General features: G+C 29.0%; 1 protein-coding gene across 9 annotated transcripts in view; it reads left to right on the forward strand.

The window, feature by feature from the left end:
- LOC145263152 (histone deacetylase 5-like) overlaps positions 1-24,401 on the forward strand; it is a 506,934-nt gene that overhangs the window by 351,858 nt on the left and 130,675 nt on the right. For 3 of the 9 annotated variants that reach the window (XM_080120140.1, XM_080120145.1, XM_080120141.1), the window contains 2 exons: positions 8,699-8,833; positions 21,459-21,568. In XM_080120140.1, coding sequence (XP_079976266.1) covers positions 8,699-8,833; positions 21,459-21,568 — 245 coding nt within the window. The remainder of the gene's footprint in view (positions 1-8,698; positions 8,834-21,458; positions 21,569-24,401) is intronic. The other 6 variants (XM_080120142.1, XM_080120146.1, XM_080120143.1 and 3 more) reach the window with 3 other exon arrangements.

Consider the following 24,401-nt stretch of genomic DNA (forward strand, 5'->3'; position numbering starts at 1 on the left):
TCAAATAATAACTATTCTATAAATCTCTATTTCTTTGGATTATTTTAAAGGGCTTTTTGGAGGCACAATATCGGCACAACTCTCCATTTCAAAATTCAAATGTTTCAAGATTTGAATTAAATTTGATCCAGAGTTGTTTCGATACTAATCAAGCAAGATTCCCTGAATTTTAATTTCTTAAGACCTCTTAATTTTAAACACTTAAATTTTAATTTTCTAAAATCAAAATCATGAAAAATTAGAATAAGCATTCTGAATATATGGTTTAGTATCATTACATCTTGATTGGAATCTTCATAAGGGGACGCAAAAGTCATGCAAAACTGTTCCGTTCAGAGAATTTCACTTATCCTGGGATAGCTATTCTTCTAGTATATATGCAAAGCTGTGGCAGTAATACTTTTTTTTTTTTTTATTTAATTAATTTTAATCATTTATACCTTAAAATTAAAAGGGTGTTAGTTATGCTGCATCCTGTGTGTATGTATATATATATATATATATATATATATATATATATATATATATATAATGTATATATATATATGATTTCAAGTTTGAGAGTTTTTGAAGCATGAAAACAATGTTTTTTGTATTTAATTTTATTTTTTATATTTCAAGCGGTGTTCCACTCTTGTTCACAAAAACGTCTCTGTAAACAAGAGTAGAGGACCACTTGAAATATTAAAATAAAATATTAAATACAAAAAAAAAAGCCATTGTTTTCATGCTTCAAAACCCCCTCATAACCTTGAAATTACTATTCTAGAAGCATACGTGGAATTATTAACATTTTATATATTAAAACTCTGTGGACTGTCCACTCTTGCTTGAATATTGTTTTCAATGGTCTGGCGATTCCATCTTTTAAAAAAAGGATGACACACGAATTTATATATAAGCATATGGCCGTGGCTCAGGGGTTAAGAAATGAGGGTGGAGAGTTGTATGTTTTGGTTTCAAGTCTAGCTGATAGCACCCGTCATATATATATATATATATATATATATATATATATATATATATATGTATATATGTTTTTAGTTTTGATTTCAATACTAAATATATATTAGGTTCAACATAATAATCGATAGAATATTATAATAAATCCGTAATCTGCATGAATTAAAATATCATATTTAAGCATATCTTATGACCAGGCAATACTGGGTAGCCTGCTAATATATAAAAGTATTTTGCTATATTCCAATGACTAAGATTATTCACCTTACTCATCATTTTTTTTTTTTCAAAACAGAAAAACTTTGATATGATTACGGGACAATTTTGTTAACAGAAGAACCGTTGATATTTGTACGTTAATCCCAGATTTTTCTTCTGGGGACTTCTCAGAAAACTAAAAAGCTTTCCTGTCAGAATAAAATGCATAGTGATGCAGTAAAGAAAACTCCAACAAAAAAAAAAAAAACCTTGCATTGAATTGCTTGTTTAAAAAGCAAGATGGCTTCTCTTTCTGAGTAGTGATTTCTAGATCTTTCTTTCAATGGAGATGAATTCAATACAAATTGTTTTTTTTTTTTTTTTTTTGTATATTGCATCAATAAATGATTACCTATTGTTAGTCATCAAAGTCACATTGTATAAGTTTGTTTTTTTTAATAAACTGTAGCAAAATATGTTATATTACCAATAACTTGGTATAAAAATAACAAATGGAAATTGGTTAGTCAGAAGAAAAATAGGATTTGTCAGTTTAAATGCTATTTAGGTTCGACTTTCAAAGTCTCATATAGAAACTTTATATAGTCAGTTGTGCTAAAATTAAAAATGTGTGCTGAATTTGTTCAATGAATATACAACACTTGTTATGATTCCGACCCTTGTCGACATGGGATAGAAATTCCGACCCTTTCTGACATGGGATAGAAATAAATAACTTTACCTTCACTTCTAATCTGTTCAGTTGTTAGCAATAGAGATTCAAAGTTGTACCGGTGTCCAGTGGAAGCAACTCCGTGATCTTTTTCCAGTACTTTTAAACGTGATTATCAACATTTTCAGAAAAATTTATTAGTTTCTTTTTTTGTTGTTTTAGAAAAGGCAGATATCCACATAAATTATTAAAGCTTCTCATTTTTTTTTTTTAATTTTAAATAAGACAAAACTGATTTTTGTCAAGTTGCTAGAGCTTTACCTCCTTATTTTTTCAACACTATTTGGCTGAATTTTTACTTCTCTTACTTTTTGTTTTATATATTTCTTCCTCTTTTCCTTTTCCTCTATCTTGTCATGCCATCCTTTCCCTCTTATGACAGTTCTCTCTAAAAACCGAATAATCTTGCTATGAAGGCTTAAACTTTAAAGGATTCATCAAGGGAGGGGGGAGGGTTATGACTTCATTCATCAAAGAATGACCTCTTGTCCCCCTCCTCCACATATGTACTTGAGTGTCCTTCTCTTAATGTTCATATTTAGTTGAAACTGATTGGAATTGTTCAGGGGAAAAGGGGGAAAAGATAAATAGTCTACTTAATGTCTACTTAAGCTTTCAGTTTAAAAATTGAAAATAGACGAGCAGTTTTTATAAAAAAAACTGTTAACCATTATATATTTTAAATTGGATTTTGGGAATGGGAGCAATAATTTCTTTTCACTATTTTTTTAATTATTCGTATCAGAAAATCAAACTGACTTTTATGATTGGAAATTTTTATATTTTTACTAGCCTGGGTGCCCGGCGCTGCCTGGGTGTTTGGAGGTGGGTGTTGAGCAAGAAAAAAAAAAATAGAAGTAGGTAGGCAAGCGCGAACCCATACTGCAAAGGAGGAAAAGAATGTGAAAAAAAAAAAAAAACATAACGTCTTTGCCATTGCATCCATCGGCAAACCCAAAGTGGCAAAGGTTTAAATTAAGGCTAGTCAATCGAAAAGAGAGATGACTTTCGGAAAAAGCGACCCCTCCTTGTAGAAAAGTGTCCAAGTGAATGAATTAACGTTTTTAGCAAATTTTTTAATATGTTGTCTGAAGGGTCGAGCTTATAGATGATACCAATCTCGTGAAAATCTGTTGCCTCTGTCAAAAGTTTTAGACAGACATACAAACATACATACAAACATACATTTAAACAGACAGGTGAGATTTATATTATAGATTACATATAATCAAATCAATTTTTATTTTATAATTGGAATGTTTTACTTTTTATTTTATACCGTAGTACCTTTAACATATGTACGTGTATCACGGTTTCCAGATTATAAATCATTCAATCAGAAGATCTTATTTATTGGACAGAAGGATAGGTGATAACATACTACAAATATTAAATTAGTGTATCTCTATATTAATTTAATGTTCGAAGTATGTTATCACCTTCTATCCTCATTTTTTAATAAATAGGATCTCCCGATCACTGAAGATGCAATGTAAAAAAAAAAAAATTAAATTAAATTTATAATAAAAATAAAAAAAATTAAATTAAATTTATAATAAAAAAAAAAATAATGTCGCTTTTGGGTCATATGTGAAACTAAAATATATCTTCTTGGTGTTCTGGTTAGGATCCAAGGGTAGTATCTGTTCTTTAGATGGTATAATGATATTGTGGGGTTTCCAATCGCACTTGGCATCCATAAAATGGAAATATGTCACACTCCCATAAGGATATTGGAGAGAAACCGTAATAGCCAGGTATCTTCTGACACTATATTAACCAGATTACTTAAATACTTTTATAGTTTTAACAAAAGGACTACAATAATATCGTAGGATTTCCATTTATGCTGAACGTCCACAGAATGCCTGGCAGCAATATATTACATATGAAAAATGCTGCTGTGAAATTTCAACAGGTCTCGCTAGTATTTTTTAATAGTTTATTTAATATTATCTATAAATAGAATTTATAAAATTTTGCTAAAATCTAAGTGGTCAAAAATGTTGAGAGACTGTTTTTGATAAACATTGCTTGTCCATTTCGGTTTTCAAAACCAGAAGCTGGGATCAAGTACACTTTCTCTTTTACTAAAAAAAAAGATTGCTTTGTTCGCTGCCTTTTCTCCGCACACACGAATATACACCTGGGAAAATCATCTCCAATTCAGGTGTTATTATTGATTACTTACATCTGTTACTAAAATACTTTCTAGTAAAATTCATTGAAATTTTTTTGTCCAATCTAAATGTGACTATACTGTCAGTCCTTCCTGTTCCAACTTGTATAATCAAAATTACTCTTCAATCAAAAGACAGAGTACTAATTGATATTCCTTCTTATGCAAATTGACTGCTAGAGCCATCTTGCTTTAGAAACTACTAACAGCCAATCTGCAAAGAGGAGATAATTCAATCAATATATGCTATGTCCTTCATGAGATAATTCAATCAATATATGCTATGTCCTTCATGATCATTTTTAACTGAATAAAAAAAGAGATGAGAGCATCAATTTAGACTTTGCTGTCTCAAGTGCATGATACCTCAATATGAAAAGTTTTGATACAAAATTTAAAACCAACTTCATCTAGTGTTGATTAAAAGTGGTAGAGATAAAAGAGAGATAGTCTACTTGATGATCACTTCCAGTTTTGAATTCAATGTGTTTCTCAGAAAACTGCTATCCATTAGATTTTAGTTAAGATTTTTTTTTTTTTTTTTTTTCAGGATAGGGGAGGTAATTCAGTGTTTTCACCACCTGTTTTTAATTAGAAAATTAAACTGTTTTTCATAATTGGGATTTTGTTTTTATTATTATAAATAATCAAATAAATTTTCTTATGATTGGAGTTGTTTTTTGTTTAAAAAATACTTTTTAAATAGTTTATATTTATGAAATTCAAATATATTAAACATAGTAATAATGTATCCAATACAGAATATTTCTGAAGAAATTATATTTTAATCTGCTAAATTCTAAGCAGCTAAAAATGATGGGACTGTATTCTAATAAACACTGTCAATTTCCGATTTCAAAACCAAAAACCGTCATCAAGTAGACTTTTACCATGATAGATATAGGTAAGTCTGTCATCCTCTCGATATGAAAGGTAGATATAATATTGTATATATTAATTTATGATGCAAATAATACAGTTGTGCGAAAATGTTGTTTCCTTGTAGAGGAATTTATGTGCTTTATGTAGTGTGAAACCTTGCATGCATATGTGTTATATATATGATGTAGGAAAAGTTATTGAACTAAAATAATTCGAGACTTACTCAAGCAGAGATTTTTATACATGCCTTTTTAAAAAAAAATCTTGAATATGCTTCAAAGCTACAGTTTAACATAAGCTTAACCAATTGTTTATGTCAGATTTTATATATTAATAGTGTCTACTTAAAAAGTTGAAAAACATTATGGTTTAAAATATTTTAACTGTTCTGGGAATAAATATTCAATAATGTCATATTACATGCACATTTCAAAAAAAAACAAAAAAAACATTTTTTATTATTAAAATTACATGAAAGTGAAGATATAGAATGTATATGATTTTCTTTCAGCATAATAAGATTTATCAATTACATCATATGCTGCTGAAGAAAATCATATACATTTTGTATCTTAAATGTAATTTTATTTTAAAAAATGTGAACTGATTGAATATTTATTCCCAGAGCATAGTTCAAATATTTGAAATCATCTAAATGCGAATTTTTTTATTTTATTTTTTATTTATCACTATATTATCAGGAAAACCACTTACTATTATTTAAATCAATAATACACCATATTCCAAAGTATTTTATTGTGTGTGTGTGTGTGTGTGTGTGTGTGTGTGTGTGTGTGAATTTCTTTTTTTTATCCATTTATTCCTTATTTAAAAGATAAAGTTATATCAGAATTACCAAAATCTTAATATTTATCAATTTATGTGAATAAATGCAAAAGATTTTATCTTGTGTTTACAAGAACTTCGAAATGAAACGTCTGTTAATATCAAAAATTTTGTTTTTAAATTGTGAAACTTTGTGGAAGCGATTTAATTTAGTTAAGAAACAAGACATTTACGTTGTTGAACAAGTAACACATAATTTTTCATGAAGCTCTAATCGTTTTGGAAGAAACAAGGGGATGGTCATACAATTTTGACAACAAATCTTTATTCATGGGGTTGATAATCATCACTTGTTTCAAAATACCTTAAACTCTACACTCTCCCCAAAATACCACATTTCTCTTTGTTTTAATCCTTACTTTGCAAACCAAAAACAAGTTGAGAAAACCAGCTAGTAATTAATGCATTTGAACTCTTGAAATATACATCAATATATATATGTGTGTGCGTGTGTGTACAAGCAAGATGATCCAGCGTTGCCCGGCATTGAATGATGATCATCGAAATCGGCGAAATCACCCATTTTTCAATCAAATCGATTGATTTCCTGTTCTAGTTGGGGACCTATCATCGTGCACTAGGAGAAAACACCCATACCTCTCACAGTGACTTTGTTCACAATACATTGTAGTCTACATTGCACTGTAGAGAACCTACTTTTGATTTTATAAAATTATTTTTTAATATATAATGACTTGAATTAAAGTTTTAAATGAAAAAGTCAAGTATCCTACTTCAATTGTGCTCTAAACAGAAACATTCATTTCGAACACGTCCCTGTCATATCAAAGAACCTACTGTTGATTTTATATGTCGAGCCTTTCAGCTTGTGTGGTAATAAAACTTTTCAAATGCACTTGTTATGTTAGGTTGTGTAAGGTGTTAACTTTTGTCAAAATCACCTGTTCCTTTTTTCATCGGATTATTTCGATTATTAATACTTACAAACACATTCTAAGAACTCTGCCAGGCACATAAAGTATCTTTGTGTGAGATTTCATAAAAATCAAATTCATGGGAGCGAACATTTCTAAGTCCCCAGGGAACAAACTCCCAGACACACAGTTCCTTTTAAATAATAGTAGATATATATAAACTTAAAATCTGAACAGAATTGAATTAAGACAATTTTGGACAAAGAAAGAAATCAATATCCTATTGAATAAGTTATAAATGATAATAAATTTTACTTAGCTTAACAGTTTACTGCAGTTTCACGGTATTACTGATCATCAGAAGTGTACCTAACCATCCCCCTAAGTAATCCAAGTTATAAAATTCCCACTAATGTTTACTACACTAAAATCACAATGACTAATGTATACCTATTAACCCTTATCCTCGAGTGGCCTCTGGGCCTTAATAAGTGGTGGACCCCACCCCCACCCCACCCCGTAAAAAAAAAAAAAGTAGTCTCTAATAAGCACAGTATATAACTGATAAATAATGACATGAAACTGCAGTAGAGTGTTAGGTTAAATACAGTTTTTCATTATTATTATTGTACATATATCAGCTGGATTGGAAAAGTTAGGCATAAATAGCATTTAAGCTGCATGTGAAATTCTGATTCTTATGGCCAATTTCCATTTATTGTTGCTACCATGTTATTGCCAATAAACTAACATACTTTGCTGTAATCTATTTAAAAAAAAAAAAAACAGCACTCAATCTGATTAGGGGAGTAAGAATAAATGTCTTTAAAAAACGTGCTGCTTATACAGGAATCGTTTTATACATAAAATTACATTCAATTTAAAGCAGTGATTCTTAAACATTCCCCCTCCCCTGAACATTTGGTTTCTGATTAAAGCATATACTTGCACTTCCCTATATTAAAATCACACTCACCCTGTTGTTGGATCACAAATTCACTTACTGTAACCCCATACAAAGAGGTAACACCCACACACCACTAAAAAAAGAGGCCAGGGTCATGACTTATGTGATGCCTTGTCATGGAATCTGAATTTAAGGGATATAAATCCGTATAGTTGCCAATGATAACTTCCCTTTGATCTTCTTCGGCAAATAAGGGGAAATATCTTCACCATAACATAACATAACAGCTTCTTAACAGAATAAGTATTTTCAGAGAAATCTGGAGCAAAATGTATTTGTGCCAACAACATAATGGAAGGAAAAAAGAAAAATAGTTTAGTTTGAATCAAGTAGTGATATACTATTTGGCTTTGATTTATTATTATAACAGCAAACGATATTACAAATAAATGAAGAGAAAAAGATAGATAAAAAAAAAAAAATTTTGAGCTTTTCAAATTGGCAAGTAGGATAAGATGGACACTTCTTTCAATTGTTTGTTTGGTTTTTTTTTGTGAGTAAATACTTTTTTCTGAAGAAAAACTTAGACCCCCCCCTGATTCTTTAGGTTCCTGTATACCTGTGAATCCTCCTCTGCCCTTAACACTGCTGTATATCTATTATTGTTCACCAATGCTCCTATATACAGATTCTTTTTCCTGGCTCTACCCGACTCCTTTTGCACTCTGTAAGCACCTCTATATATGTGGACACTCTTTAGCACTGCTAGATCCCTAACATCAATTAAAATTTCATACAGCACTGTCATTGAGCATCCTTGATTTAAAACCTGATTTTTAAACTAAAAAAATATTTTTTCTTTTGCAGCTAAAAAAACAAAAAGCAAAACAAAAGCAGAAAAACCTAAAGCAATATTTTTCCTACTCTTTTGTGATTGGACAATTTTAAATGATATGTTTTGTTTCTCTGTCTCTATCCCTTTTTGCCTGTCTGTTTTGTCTGTCATATGTTGGCTTGAGTTTTTCATTCCACACCACCAGATGGCAGTGCAAACAACAGGTGTCGCTTGCAGCAGAGCAAGCTTTGTAACGATGTTGTCATGTTCTTGTTTTCAGCTTCGGAACCCAATATTCTAAAAGTGCGCTCTGCTCTGAAGCAAAAAGTAATGGAACGGCGCATTACTCAAAGTCCTATGCTGCGACGGAAGGAAAAGGGAACTTTACCACTCAAACGCAAATCACCTTTGTCAAGTAGGTATGAGAGGTGGAGCAGCAAAATCTGCCAACCCTCTTTCCTCTACACTATTGTCTCTTCTGTAGATCAACTCATCTTTTTGTCATTCAAAAAATCTGTGAAAATTTTTACATCACCAGACATTTATTTTTTTGCCAATACTTTTTTCTTAGTCTTATGTTGTTCCAACAAAATATTGCCATTATTCACTTGACATCTACCGGCAGCATTTCTATATAAATTTCTCTACAACAATTTCTCAAAAATTCTAGTTTCTCAACAATTCCAATTCCCTTACAACAGTTCCAATTCCCCTACAATTTCTCGATAATAATTACAATTTCTCGATAATAATTACAATTTCTCGATAATAATTACAATTTCTCAATAATAATTACAATTTTCTACATTTCTCATTCCTTTTACAGCAATTCCAATTCATTTATAATTTCTCTACAAAATATTATGAACACTCGATAACAAACCATGTTTACAATAATGCAAAATAACAATGCAAATAGAACCAAAAATTTAATCCTGTTAAAAAAATATTTTTACTCATGTGTGGTTACAAAAATACAAATAACAAACACAAAGTTTGTATTTCATCTCATGACAAGAAATAACTTCTCAGTGCTGATCTGTTCTTTTGCTCCATGAATTCTCTTTTGGCATCCGAATAGATGCAAAATTTCTTTTGAAAGTCAAATTTATCTGCAATGAACAAATAAGTCCATGTCTTTCCTTGACATCAATTTTAGTTGCTATTTTGTTTCTGTTGACCTTCTGTGGAGATTTAGAAGGTTCGATATTTAGATCTCTTATTTTGTTTTAAGCTACATTAAATACCGCAAAACTGTTTTTTTATTTATTTATTTTTCATTTTTCAAGACATTTTATTTAAGATATGTTTACTTAGATAATCATCTGGAACTAATTGAAAAATTCATTAACTGTGACATACCTATTAAGACATCGGTCTTGCCTAACGAAAAATAAGTTTTTTTTACTTTTATAATATCCTTATCTTATCAACGCTGGGTGAATACCAAAAAGTCATATTATTGGTTTCTTTTATATATTTTATTGAGAACCGCTTGTTAATTAAATATTCTTTAGAAAATTTCTTAAACGGAGCCAACTCAACATACTCAGGGTGACTAGCACAACAGATTGTGTGTGCGTAGCTTGGTTTTTTGTTTTTGTTCTTCTAAGACAGTTACAAATATCATAATACATACACTTTTCTCTAAAGAAGTTTCCTGTGTGAAATGTTTACACTTTAGGAAAGATAATTTAAAAAAAAAAAATCAGTTTTGCAATAAAACCAATAACTTGTAAAATTTTGAAACTTAAACTACATAAATACTTTGCTGTTTTTTAACTGTTAAAATTTAAAATAAGAAATTAAAAGCAGTTTATGCTGGTGTTATTTTTTAAATAACATTTTGAAACTTGATTTATTCATAATTTCATATTTTGGTTAAATAATTTCATGAGATGATTATTTACAAATAAATACCTTACTTATTTATAAGATTTCCACAGTCGCAAAATGTGCTACAATGCTAATTAATGTGGATAAAGCCAGCTTCCCATGCAGGTACAAAAATAACCACTAACAGACCAGTTGGCATACTCCTGTATGGGCATATCAGACAGTCTGCAACAACCCTCCCCCCAAGGAGAATGTAATGCTTGGCAAGATGATCAAACTAAACCTACCTCATTCCAACAAAGGTCTGATAAAATAGATACCTTATTAATAATAGTATTCAATATACCTATGGTTATCTTCCTTGAAAGAGATAAATGCTGACAAGAGATGTGAAATAGAAGAATGACTTACAATTATGTTTATTCTTTAGTAAAAACATTTCATCCTTTTTTTTCTTTTATTTTAGAGGATTATAAGCATAGTAGACATACCTGTGACTCAATGGGTAACAATTACTGCCAAATATGGCATAATCATGTTGCCACACTGATTCTCATTATATCAGTAAAGTTAAGCCACATTGAGCCTGGTCAGTACTAGGGAATACCAGGTTGTGTGTATAGGAGAATGTTGACACCTCCCTGTAAGAGCTGTAAAAACCTATTGTCCTCATCATCTCCCCTGATGGAGATATACATGTGACTGGGGATCGCTTGTGAATTTTATACTCCCATGAAATTTCCTCCTTTGGAGAAAACTGGCCAACCTGCCTAGGGTGAGTGCCACTTCGATATCAGTAATGATTACCACTATTTGTTCCTATTTAATATCATTCTAAAATTCATAAAATTGTGACATATCTATGAAGATATTCTTCTTGAATGACTAAAAACAAGTCTTTTTAATGGTTATATGGTTATTCTTTATTTCTATAAAGAAGTAAAGAAACTTATTTTGCCATTTAATTTACATATGTGTTTCCAGCATGTACACATACACTTATGTACATTAAATCTTTATGCTGAAAAGAAACTTGCGCTTTTAAATGCTTACAAATGTTAGTGGTTGAATCAACATAGTGAGAGGAGCGAGAGAAATACATAGTTAGCTTAGAGAGAGATGGGTACTTGTTCAGTTATAAATTAAAGCAAATTAAAATGATTACATTTTTTGAATATAACTCAACCCCAGAAGTAACTATATTTTAATATTATTAAAGTGTATAAGAAAAAAAAAAACCTTAGATTAACTTGCATTCAATATAATAATAAATTACTGAATAAAAGTTTGAATTTTTTCTTTAATTTACTTTGAACATTTACTGTTGAATCTGGGGAGGGGGGTAAAAGTTTTGCAATCTCTATTTCTAAATATTTTTTTTATATTTGATTCTTATTTGTATACAATTATGTCAATGGAATTGTTTTGTGTATTTTGCAAATTAATATTCCGTTTAACATTATGTCTTAATTTTCTAGATGAGGATTAATAATTTGTATTATTTACATAGCACTTCTCATCTTGGATGCTTTTCTATTAATGTTTCAACCGATGTTGAACTCCCGAATCTGTACAGAATATCAAACAAAACCCTTTGTTTAATCAACAGGAGTAGTTTGCTTTCGTTTTGTCAACCGTAAAAACCTGTGGCGTAATGGATAAACATGCTAAGTAATAAGCAGTTCTAGTGACAGTCTTCTGGAGGTGGAAGGTTCAATCTTCGGTACAAACAATACTAAGGAATTTACTTAAGACTTCTACCCAGACGTAACTGACAGACGAGAGCAAGCTACTTCCGTGAATTAAGTAAAGGTATCCGTTTGATATTCCATACAGATTCCCGAGTTCAACAAGATGCACCTGAAGAAGGTAGGAGTCTACATTGGTTGAAACGTGAGAATAATATCCAAGATAAGAACAGTAGTTTGAATAATCCAAATTCTATTTAATGCAAAGGCAGCACTCTCGAAAGTATTAGCTTTCGAAATCCATTGTAATATAATGCAATGCTCAGTTTTACTGATTTATTCAAGTTTATCGAAGTATAAAAATGAAATTCCACTCCAAGTATTGGCTTTTTGAATGAATAGGGAAATGAAAGAATCGTTCAAGTCTGGTTATGTAAAATTTTATTGCTGTTGTATTTAGTCTCAGTTCTGGCATTTTTTTGCAGAGTGTTGGCATGAAACACTAGTTTGGCATTTATATTTTTCTCTAGTGCCAATGCGTAAAAAAGACAAGGGGGATAGGAATATAAAAACGTTCAATTTCAATTTTACAAATATAAAATTGAATCTTGAATGTATATGTCTATAATCTCAATTACAACTTACGTTCTGCTTCCACATATTTTGTTTACAGCTAAAGGAGGTCGAACCCAAATACTAGAGTTGACTTTTCCCCACAAGAACATTGAATAAAAATAAGTGCTTGAAGGTGCAACATTTTCAAATAACATAAGGAAACAACAACATATATTTTATTTTCCATTGAGAAGTGACTTTCATCTGACACTCATCAAAGAAAAATAGCTGGAAAATTACAATTAAATAATTTATGAATTTTAATGAAAAAGTTTGATCAGCTGGGGCACAAATTTTTATACTTTTAATCACTGGCCATGTCTTTTAATTATTTGTTTATATATCTACTATATAAAACTATGTCGGCTGGATTGTCTGCTGCAGACCTAAGGAAATATGTTATTCCATTTCATATGAAGGTATATCACACAATCAAGCAAATAATTCAATGAAAAAATCGATTTAGCTATAAAATGAATTGGACATCTTACAAAATCACATAATTTAGATTTTTTTTTTAGTTTTGTTTTTGAACACTTAAATTTAGTACAACTTTTTGTGGGACGATCGGGTGTAAGTAAACCTAACTTTTGCTAGATTAATAAGTCATCATCAGGGTTGCAGAATTAGAGGTTTTGGAAGGAATCAGACATAAAACGTTAGGAGTCAGAATTTTAATCTTTGAAGAATTCAGAGAGTGGAAGATATAGCCTGGAAGTGAATGTATAAAACTAAGATTCAAAGATTTAATGTTTAAATAAAATTTAAAATAAAGGTCAATTTAATTTTTTATTGAATATTATTTATTAAATACTAGCAGGGAGACCCAACGTTACTTGGGATTGAATGAGGATCAATGAATATTTTATTGAAATCGGTGAAACTGCACATTTTTCAATCAAATCAATTACCTGCTTTAGTATGGGATCCACTGTAGTGCACCAGGAGGAAAGTTCACATGCCTCCCTGCAGTGACTTAGTTCACAATATATTGTAGTTTACATTGCACTGTAGAGAACCTACTGTTGATTTTATAAAATTATTTTTTATATAATGGCTTGAATTAAATTTTAAAATTCAGAAGTCAAGTATCATGATTCAATTGTGCTCTAAATAGAAACATTCATTTCAAATGCGCCCCTGTCATATCAAAGAACCTAATGTTGATTTTATATGCTGGGCCTTTCTGCTTGTGCGTTAATAAAACTTCTCAAATGCACTTGTGATGTTAGGCTGTATAAGGTGTTAACTTTTTATCAAAATCGTTTGTTCTTCTCATCAGATTTTTTTCAATTGTCAATAGTTATTGAAGACAATCTAATACAACATCTCTAAGAACACTGTCAGACTCATAAAGTACATTTGTGTCAAATTTTCAAAAAATCGGCCCAACCATTTAAAAGTTCATAAGGAACGAACTCACACACACACACACACACACACACACACACACACACACACACACACACACACACACACACACACACACACAAAAAAAAGTTCCTATTATATAATAATAGATAAATGTATTTTCTTACCATTTTAGAATTGCCTCCATTTAAGAATCTGTCAACATAGATATGGAGCCACATTTTTGTTGACTTCACTTTATGGGATCAACTCCTTAAAATATAATTTTGTAAATAGTCTTTAATCTGTTTGTTCGCTGCTACACAACAAAAGCTGCAAGTTTAGGTGGAAAAAAAAATGATTGACAGGTGTTAAAAATTTATTCTTTTGCAAACGTGACCTGATCATGTGATTTCTGGAGAAAGGCGATTTTCTCTCTTTCCAATCAAACACTGAAGCAGAGCAGATGTAAAAAAAAGTCGCTGTCCTCGAAAAAATCCAATAAGGATGGGCTCATGATGTTAATACACAGCCCAAACCGTCTATCTGAGGCAGTAACCCTTCTTCTTTTTTTTTTTTTTTTTTCCTTAGTATATATATATATATTTGGGGGGGGGGGTCCTGTAATTGTCCATTCTTTCTGAATTAATAAATCTGTCAACTTACCCCTTTGTGTTCAAGTGAAGTTGTTGAGACGACCTAGGTTATCAATAGGTATACTAATCTATACACACCGCAGAAGATTGCTCTGCAATAAAGTCAGTTCAATTGATATTTTACACTAAATGTCTGTCAACTTTATTATGCAATTAAGTACGTGTTTTTGTGATTGCCACTAGCCAATAGTTTTTAAGGTTCGATCAAACATCATTTTTAAAACATACAGGTGACTAAGAACCACCTTGCCTGTAAATTTAATATTCTTTTGGCTCTTGTTTAACCCGCCTAGGGTGAATGCTGTGCAAAAAAAAAACAAATAAAACACTTTTAAAACACCAATCAAATTGTTTGGCACCTTATTTTCCTATTGCTGTAGACATTGATGAAAACTAAGTATTTTTAAGCAGTTTTAGAAAGTAAAAGCTTTTTGTCAGCATAAAGATGTTTGTCATGTATTTATTGAAAATCGAATTGAAAACTTTAAAATGAAAGAACAAAGTTAAAGATTTTGAAACAATTATTAGTTTAGACAGATGAACAATCATGATTTTGAATCAATTGAGATTCCTATCCTCTAAAGTAATGACCACAACAGCTTCATAAACAGAAACTATATAAAAGAATTTTTCTTTTTTAGGTGATTATTTTAAAAAGTTTCATATTAGCTGAATTAAGTATCTTTTTTTAAATGAATTGTAGTGAAGTGTGTTGCTATATTATTAATAACACAGTATAACAATAACAAATGAAAATTAGCTAGTTAGAAGTAAAATTAGATTTGTCAGGTTAAATCATATTTGGGTCTGACTTTGCAAATTTGACAAGATAACTTTATTAGATTAAAATAATGAATATTCTTAAGGTGTGTCCATTCAATCTATGCATTTATAGCAATGAAAATGTCACTTTGACCAGATGAGCATGATCGACTGATGGACAGACATCTAAAAAATAAAATGTCCAATTTTAATTATTTTATTGATTTTATTTATTTTGTTCCTTTTTTTTATACATAATCAAGGAATTGTTAAAGTAGATTATCTCTCTTAGAAATTGGTCAAAATTTCTTAGAATAAATTGATAAGAAACTTATTTGTATTCAGTGTTACCCGGGAGTCTTTTTACTTTAATTTTTTAAACCTTTTTTTTTTTACTAAATATTTTAAAAGTATTTTTAAATTTAAATTTCATCATGTAATCATTTGCTCATTAAATTATTAGTTGAACCAAATTGTTATATAAAACTTTTTGTTAGAGTAGTGTTGTTTTAATCTCTATTTTTAAAATTCTTTTAATTAAATGAGTGTTTGCTAATGCCTTTAAAGCCCAAAATGTCAGTTTTTATTCAGCAGTTTTCAAATGTGTTTTCAAAGCATTTAAGCTTTGAAAACACCTTAAAATAAAAAAGAAGCTATTTCAAACTTACATGCTATGCAACAATAAATAATATAATTACAAAGCTTATAAAATAAAATGCTGTTTCAAATTTACATGTTATAGAACAATGAAAATGTTTCAGACTTAAACGTGACCGAATGTAGTATTCTATAATTTATCAATTGCAATTGTAAAGCAATTAAAACAACTCTAAAAGTTTAAATATATTTCATTCATACAAATGAAAAAGGCACATAATCAAAGAAATGTTGTTTTTTTTGTTTTTTTTTGTTGTTGTTTTTTGAAAAATGTTTATACAATTATTTTCAAGATAGTGTATTTTATTTTTTCTCAAAACTTTATTGTACATTGAGATTTATTTATGACAAGAATGAATTAATTACTGAAACAAATTTCCAGCCTATATCAACAGATTAAATAATTTGTGTGTGTGTTTCAATAATAGATGTTGTGATAATGGTATAAATAATGAATCGCATAAGCACTATTGGGAACTTTCAAATGAGTTTTATTTTTAAATATTGTGTTATTTGAAGTTCTGCAAATCTAATAAACAAATGCCAGAAATGAAAAATGAATAAAACACATTTTAACTTTTCTAAAACATTTAAATCGGATTAAAAAAAAAAATTTATTTTTCTTTATTAGATGATTTAAAGTCGCTAGATGAAGCAGTGTGTTTTTCTGAGTGTTGCTTTTTTAATGTTGGAAGGAATCATGAAGTTCGTGCTAGAATGTGTATTAATTAGAAATAATTCTACAGAAATGTTGCAAAATTTGAAAATTGTAAACTGTTAGAATTCAAGTCTAACCATTTCAAATTTTCAAATATCACAAATCTTCTAGACTGAGGAACTATTTTTTATTGAAATTTGTTTTCTTTATAAATTTCTTTTTTTAATTTCTTTTTTTTTTTTTTTTTTTTTTTTTTTTAATTGCATTAAAAATCCAGAAAAAAACAGCCCTTCACCCTGACAAAAACTTGCTCAGTTGACCATCACAGAATGAACATTTTTTCTAAATTTTAAATATATATCTGGGGCAACGCCTGTCAAGATAATACCAACTCTGCTATTTCAAACTTACATGCTATGCAACAATAAATAATATAATTACAAAGCTTATAAAATAAAATGCTGTTTCAAATTTACATGTTATAGAACAATGAAAATGTTTCAGACTTAAACGTGACCGAATGTATTTTTTTTTTGTTTTTTAGTTTGTTTGTTTTTAAACTGGCCATACAAACATACATATGCACAGACAACGACCTTTTATTTATTTATATATATATATATATATATATATATATATATATATATATTTTTTTTTTTTTTTTTCTAATTAAAAGTTTTTGGATAAACTTTTTGGGAAAAAATGTTAAGTTTACTTTATTTTAAAAAAAAATTTTTTTTTTAATTTACTTTATTTTTATTCCTTTTTTTATTATTGAGTTTTTCATTTCATTTTTTTAATTTTAAAATAAATGTTGAAATGGGATACTGCATTATTTTTTATTTGACATAGATATTTTTTATTAGTGTGATGCCTGTAGAGATATAGGTTAATAGGAATAAAATATCAGCCAAAATAAAATTAAAAATAACGGAGAATTCTGCTTGTGTTCAGACATGTTGAATTGGTTTCATTGCTGAATTTACTAATTGTGAAAAGCCTGAAGCTATCTTCCCTCTCTGCATGATTACATTCGGCTGCTGTTGCTGCTTGGCCTTTTCATTGGCTTGTCTGCATGTATTTGCTTTTATTACTAATATCCAAATGATCCCAAACAAAAAGGAAAACGGGTTGTTAGAAAAAAATAATTTTTAAGAAGTTTTTTTTAATTTTTTTTAATAAATAAAAATGGCTTTAATTTCAGCTAACAGTGAACAGTTTAATTAAAAAAAAAAAAAAAAAAACTGTACCGAAGATTCTATCAAATCTTATTTATTTTTGAATTCTCATACATCTAAACAAATTCTTATTGTATTTGATTTTTTTTTAATTTAAAAAATATATATAGAAACTTTATTTGCACTAATGAATTTTTTCAAAATGTTGTACCTACTTTGGTATTTAATACTTGAAATTTTGAAGCAAATGTAAATTTTCTTTGCATAGATAATTATAAGTTGTTTCAATATATGTTGGAAATGTACCTTCATTTGATATTTATTTGAATTTTAAAACAGATGTAAATGTTATCTGGTTACATATTTATAAATGCATGTATTGTCTTTTTTTTTTTTTTTTTTTAATAATGTTGTACCATCGTTTTGTATTCGATATTTAAATTTTAAAGTAAATCTGTTGTGATGTCAGTGGTTGAGTGATGATTTGCCAAATGATTCTTAAGCAATGCCAATTAAAACATAATACAATGAATAAACTATGATGATAGTAGATTTGTTATCTATCAGTAGCGTCCATATTGAAATTCCATCGCCTAATACAATATTTCTGCAAGGGTAGATAATCTTGCTTCAATGTCTTGCCAGAATGTCTGTTTACAAGAGAACAAAATTTCAAGGTACAAAAAGTTATCTTTTTTTTTTTAACATGGAAATGTCTTAAGATGCACAATGATTTCCCATCTAACAAATATATTGGAAAATATGATTCCTTTTGAGGAAATTTCTCTTATCTATTTTCTATTATATAAAGCACAGTTATCTTTGTGTATGTGTGTCTAGCTAAAAGTAAAAAAAAAATAAATAGAAATACACAAAGTTAGTATATTTTTGATGAGTATTGCCATTGATTGAATAATATCTAACAACTGTAAAAGTTATTCATTTTTGGAGGTCAACTGAGTCAGGTTTTTGTCAAGCGGAGTAGAAGGGGTCAAGCATTTTCAGTCTTGTGTAATAATTTGTCAACTCATTCCTTGAAAATTAAACCTTAGGAAATGAATCCACCTAATTTCTCTTTAAATGGAGTGGATGGTAGAAAGAAATTCGAAAAATGTGGTATTAGTAGTGCTTTGGAGATCTTAATTTTATTTGGATGGTTTTAGTATTGCTCTAGAAGCCTCTTCAGGTTTTGAATTATTTATTTATTTTTACTCTGTATAGGATGGGAGGAAAGAGAAAGATAGAAGAACAGATAGATGAAATGTGTAATAGAAATATATTACACTTTTCAACCTCTTCTATTTCGTTTTTAGTGGACCCCAGGCAACATTGGGTATCCTTGTTCTGAATGAATGTTTCAAAATATTTTAAATGGAAGTGATAATTTGTATTTTGTTTATTCTCATTTTGGATACCATTCTCACAACATATCTTGCTGCTTAAGATGCCCCTATAAATCTGGTTCTAGTTCACGGTATCACCTTGCATGTCTCAGTTGCAATGGACCTTGTTTGGAGTGAATATAAGTGAACAAAAATCTTCAGCTAAAAAATCCGAACGTCATAAATTTGTTTCGATTGACACAACTACATTTATTCAGATTATTTTTACATTTTGCAGAATGATTAAATGTTGTTGGATTCTTATAAAACAGTAAATGAAATGGAATAGCAACTTAACATTGTAACAAAGTTCACATTTGTTATGAGATTTGCAGAGTTGGACGTTTTTGGAAGAATGCTAGGTATCAGATGTTTTAATTTATGTAGAATCAACGGTCTAATAATCGGAAGGCTTTAAGATAAGAAATCAGAATTTCTGGAATCCTAGGAATCAGTTTGTATTATACCTTCCAACCCTGATTGCTACTCAGCCTAAAAAATATTTGCAACCCCTGCTTCATTATAAATCTTCTACACAGGCACCCTTACAAGTGGTATCCATTGTCTTTTGAAATTGAAATGATGCCTTGTAAATTATATCAATCCAACTAGTAATGTCCCTAACTATTTTTAACTGTTTTAAATCAGAAGCCCCATTACATTTTAAAAATTTTTTGCTGTTCTTAGACTTTTGTATTTTTCTTTTTAGCTTTATTAGGAGTTCCTCTAGTCTTGTATCCCCAAGCTTAAGCTCATACTAGTCTTTCTGCAAATATATAAAACCATTCAAGTCACAACCATTATCCATATTGATTCTGTTTTGAATTCATAAACTGTGATATCTTTTTAGACATTCTTCTTGTATAAATAAAAATGTCCATTATTATTTATGTGTTCATTAACTTCATGGTGTTATGATGTCTCGTTGTTGTTATTATTATTATTATTATTGTTATTGTTGTTATTATTGTTGTTGTTGTTAACTTCATTGTTGTGATGCTTTACACTGGTTAATTTTTCACTCAAGAGGGGTTTTTACACCAAAGCTAATGAGTATATTGAAAGGGTCAGTTAGATAGAAAGCACCTAGGGTATTTGCTATGCCAAGCAGAAGCGACTTCTAGAGTACGGTGATGTTGTATCCGATTCACAATGTGTTCAACTGTTTCTCAAGATCATCTGGAATAGAGCCAAGTGCACTTATGATCAGTGGTACCATGGAAGTTTTCTTATTCCACCACCTAGCAACCTCCACCCTCGGTTTCTGATAGTTCTGTAGATTCTCAGATGTTGCTTGTGCAAGCCATATCAATAATTTGGCATTTATTTGTGTTTTTATTCACAACTACAATATCTGGTTTCCTGTGAGTTATCACACTGAACCATGAAATCCCAGAGAACCTTAACTTCATTTTCCACTACCGCTTCTGGGTGATGTTGGAACCACTTGTCCATCATTTGGATTCCAAACTGCTGGCACAAACTCCAATGCAAATTTGCACATACTTTGTCATGGTGTTGTTTGTATTCTTTATAATCAAGTGTATGATATGCACTAACAATGTGTGACACTGTTTCAAGAGTCACATCATACAGTCTACATTTACATCTGAATAATTTCTTCCTGTGGATGTTTTTATTCATTGTATTTATATTTACTGCTTGCTCCGGAGTAGCAAATATAAGATTTTCTCTTTCCAAATCACTTTTTAGACAGAAAATTCTACATGTCCTAACATGTTAGTGCCTTAGTATCTCATTCAAACTGACCATGAAGGTTCACTATTATCATATAAAAATAGATTTATTTTGTCATATTTCTGGTGTGTATAGAGACATATGTAAATTAGATAGCCATGCTGAAAAAGAATCTTTCTTTAAACACTCACATATTAAAAAATATTAGACAGTGTGAGAGGAAGCAAAAGAAATACCAAGCCAAGAGCGATATGTATTATTTGTTCAGTTAATTATAAATTATGGCTAATTAGAATTAATTTTATTCAAGCATAACTCAATTCTAGAACTAAAATATTTTAGCAAAAATTTTATGTGATTAAAGTTAATAGGAAAAATACCATAAGTAAACAAACGTTGATTACTTTTAATTTAGTATAAAAATATATTTTGCTCTTGTGATCAGTGGATCAGGTTTTGTTTTTTACTGTGATTAGACCAATTTTCTCTTTATTATAAAAAAAAAACACTAACTTTCTAAGAATATCACCTTGTTGTTCATTTTTCTTTTTTCTCTTCAGTAGATTCATCCATATGTAACAGTAACCCTGACTCAGGTCCAAATTCACCACCAGGTGGAGCAACTGGTACACTTCCAAATGGAAGTTTAACATCCCTCCAGTCAAAAGAGGTAAAATTATTCATTATTTAACATTGAAATTTCAGCTTCTAACTGAATAAATATGAAAGTTAAGCTCATTTCTGTCATTTATGGTGAAATCAAAGCACTGTATTGCAAGTTAATTCAAGTTTACACAAACGCACCATATCTGTTTGTCGTAGTTTTGTTGTGCATAAATAATAACGCATTGATAAATAAAAAAAATACATCAATTTTGTCAGTATTGGTGATGAAGAAATAACTTGTGCACAGAAAAAAGACGATTTGGGAATCTTGAGTAGGACAGCCTCTGGTGTGAATGTGGTATTATGGTGACTAAGAACTCTAGCTAGGAATATCTTAAACAGCTCAAAAGTACTGTGACAATGATATCCATAACCCCCCCCCCCTCTGCCTCACTTTTTTTGATTGGCATTGTGCCTAGTTTTGTTTTTGTAAACTTTTGTTTGCCAAAATAAAATATATAAATCAATTTTGAGTTGATATTATTGTAAGAATAAAGAGGAACATTTGCTGAAAAGAGAATGAAATGTCATGAATGCCCATCTACAAGAGTTTCATTTCCACAATTGTAAACTTTTGTTGTTGGAATTGATCTGCATACGTTGTTAGGAAAATTATTTTAAACTTTAGCATTTAATTTTTTGAACACCATCATAAATAAAAAGGAACTCTTAGCCAACTTAAATTATTGCACATATTTAAAGCAATTATACTCAAATAAAGTACAATTAAATCAACACTTAGTTTTGGTCCTTTTTTTTTCTTTTATTTTGCAAGATAGTTTTTTCAAAGTTAGTTCTTCATTTACAAAAACATTGGTAATAGCAACGCCTTTTTAAAGTACCGTCTTTCCTTTACAAAGAGTTTTGTTGACTTCTTGTTGAAAGAATTTTTTAGATTGACTAAAAAAAAGTCTGCTTAATTAATACAAGCACAAAAGACAGCTTTTAACTTGAACCAATAAAAATTAACATAGGTGACAAATGACATTATTTTATTTATATTTTATAATTTTATTTTACTTTGCAAATTATATTGAAGGAATATATTTATTTCTAACTATGTGGAGACCAATTGACAGAAATAAAGTGACAGATGGAAAGAAGTCGATTTTCAGAGAAGAGAGAGGAGAGCAGTGATGCTGAAAATCAATTTGAAATGTGGATTGCATTTGTAACCTTTTTTTTTTCTTATGGTTATATTACAATTATATAAACATTTGACAACCTCGCTTTCCCCTGCAAACACCCACTGTAGAACTTTGCTGTCAATGTAGCCATCCCTATATTTTATTGGGTCACAATGTGACCCACCTTTTTTGGGGTTATCTGTATAAATTTTGTTGCTGTTATTATTTTAAGATTAAATTTTATTGCACATAGTAATTTGCAGAATTTCTGTAGAGGCTTTTGTGAGCAATGGGAGTTTTTTTCTTTAATTCTTTTTTTATATATACAAAAAGAGTCACTTATCAAAGCCTGGAGGTCACTCAAGGATAAGGGTTAATGACTGTACGGTAGTCAATGGGACAATATTGTAGTAATTGCTAGTAGTGGAAATTTGGTAAATTGGATTACTTAAGGGGATGGCTCATTAAGAACTTGTTCATGTTGGACTTGAAGACAGCCATATTGTAGTCAGTTGGAAAGCAGGCAAATTGTAACATAGTTCCACAGACTTGCAGTTCTTTTTATCATGATTATCATTATTATGATTATGATTATTATTATTATTATTATTATTATTATCATTATTATTATCATTATCATTATTATTATTATCATTATTATTATTATCATTATTATTATCATTATTATTATTATCATTATGATTATCATTATTATTATTATGATTATCATTATTATTATTATGATTATCATTATTATGATTATCATTATTATTATTATCATTATTATTATGATTATCATTATTATGATTATTATCACTATTATTATGATTATCATTATTATTATTATTATGATTATTATCATTAATATTATCATTATTATTATTATAATTATTAATATGATTATTATTATTATCATTATTATTATCATTATTATTATTATCATTATTATGATTATTATCATTATCATTATTATGATTATGATTATTATCATTATCATTATCATTATTATGATTGATTATTATTATTATTATGATTATTATTATCATTATTATCATTATTATGATTATTATTATCATTATTATCATTATCATTATTATCATTATCATTATTATTTTCATTATCATTATTATTTTTATTATCATTATTATGATTATCATTATTATCATTATTATTATTACCATTATTATTATTATTATTATCATTATGATTATCATCATTATTATTATCATTATTATTATTATTATCATTATTATTATCATTATTATGATTATCATTATTATGATTATTATGATTATTATGATTATTATGATTATCATTATTATGATTATCATTATTATGATTATTATCATTATTATTATCATTATTATTATTTTTATCATTATTATTATTATTATTATCATTATTATTTTTATAATTATTATTATTATTATTATTATGATTATTAGCAGGAAGACACGATGTTGCTCAGGATTGAATAAGGCTCACTACTACATACATTTTTGTAATTCTCATAGCACCTTATTTTCTTTTTCTATTTTGCCCTCTGATCTAGTCATAAGAATCTGTAATGTCGAAAAACTCTGATTTAGTATCTTATACATATGGTTTAAATTTCATTTAAATCAGCTTGATGCATTTGGAGTTTTAAAGGGGGTTCTGTCCCCATGGTGATATAAAGGTTGGGGCATGTAGATATTTAGTACATTGAGG

This window comes from Euprymna scolopes, chromosome 38, assembly GCF_053919585.1.
Source record: "Euprymna scolopes isolate OS-2025 chromosome 38, ASM5391958v1, whole genome shotgun sequence".
Classification (NCBI taxonomy): domain Eukaryota; kingdom Metazoa; phylum Mollusca; class Cephalopoda; order Sepiida; family Sepiolidae; genus Euprymna; species Euprymna scolopes.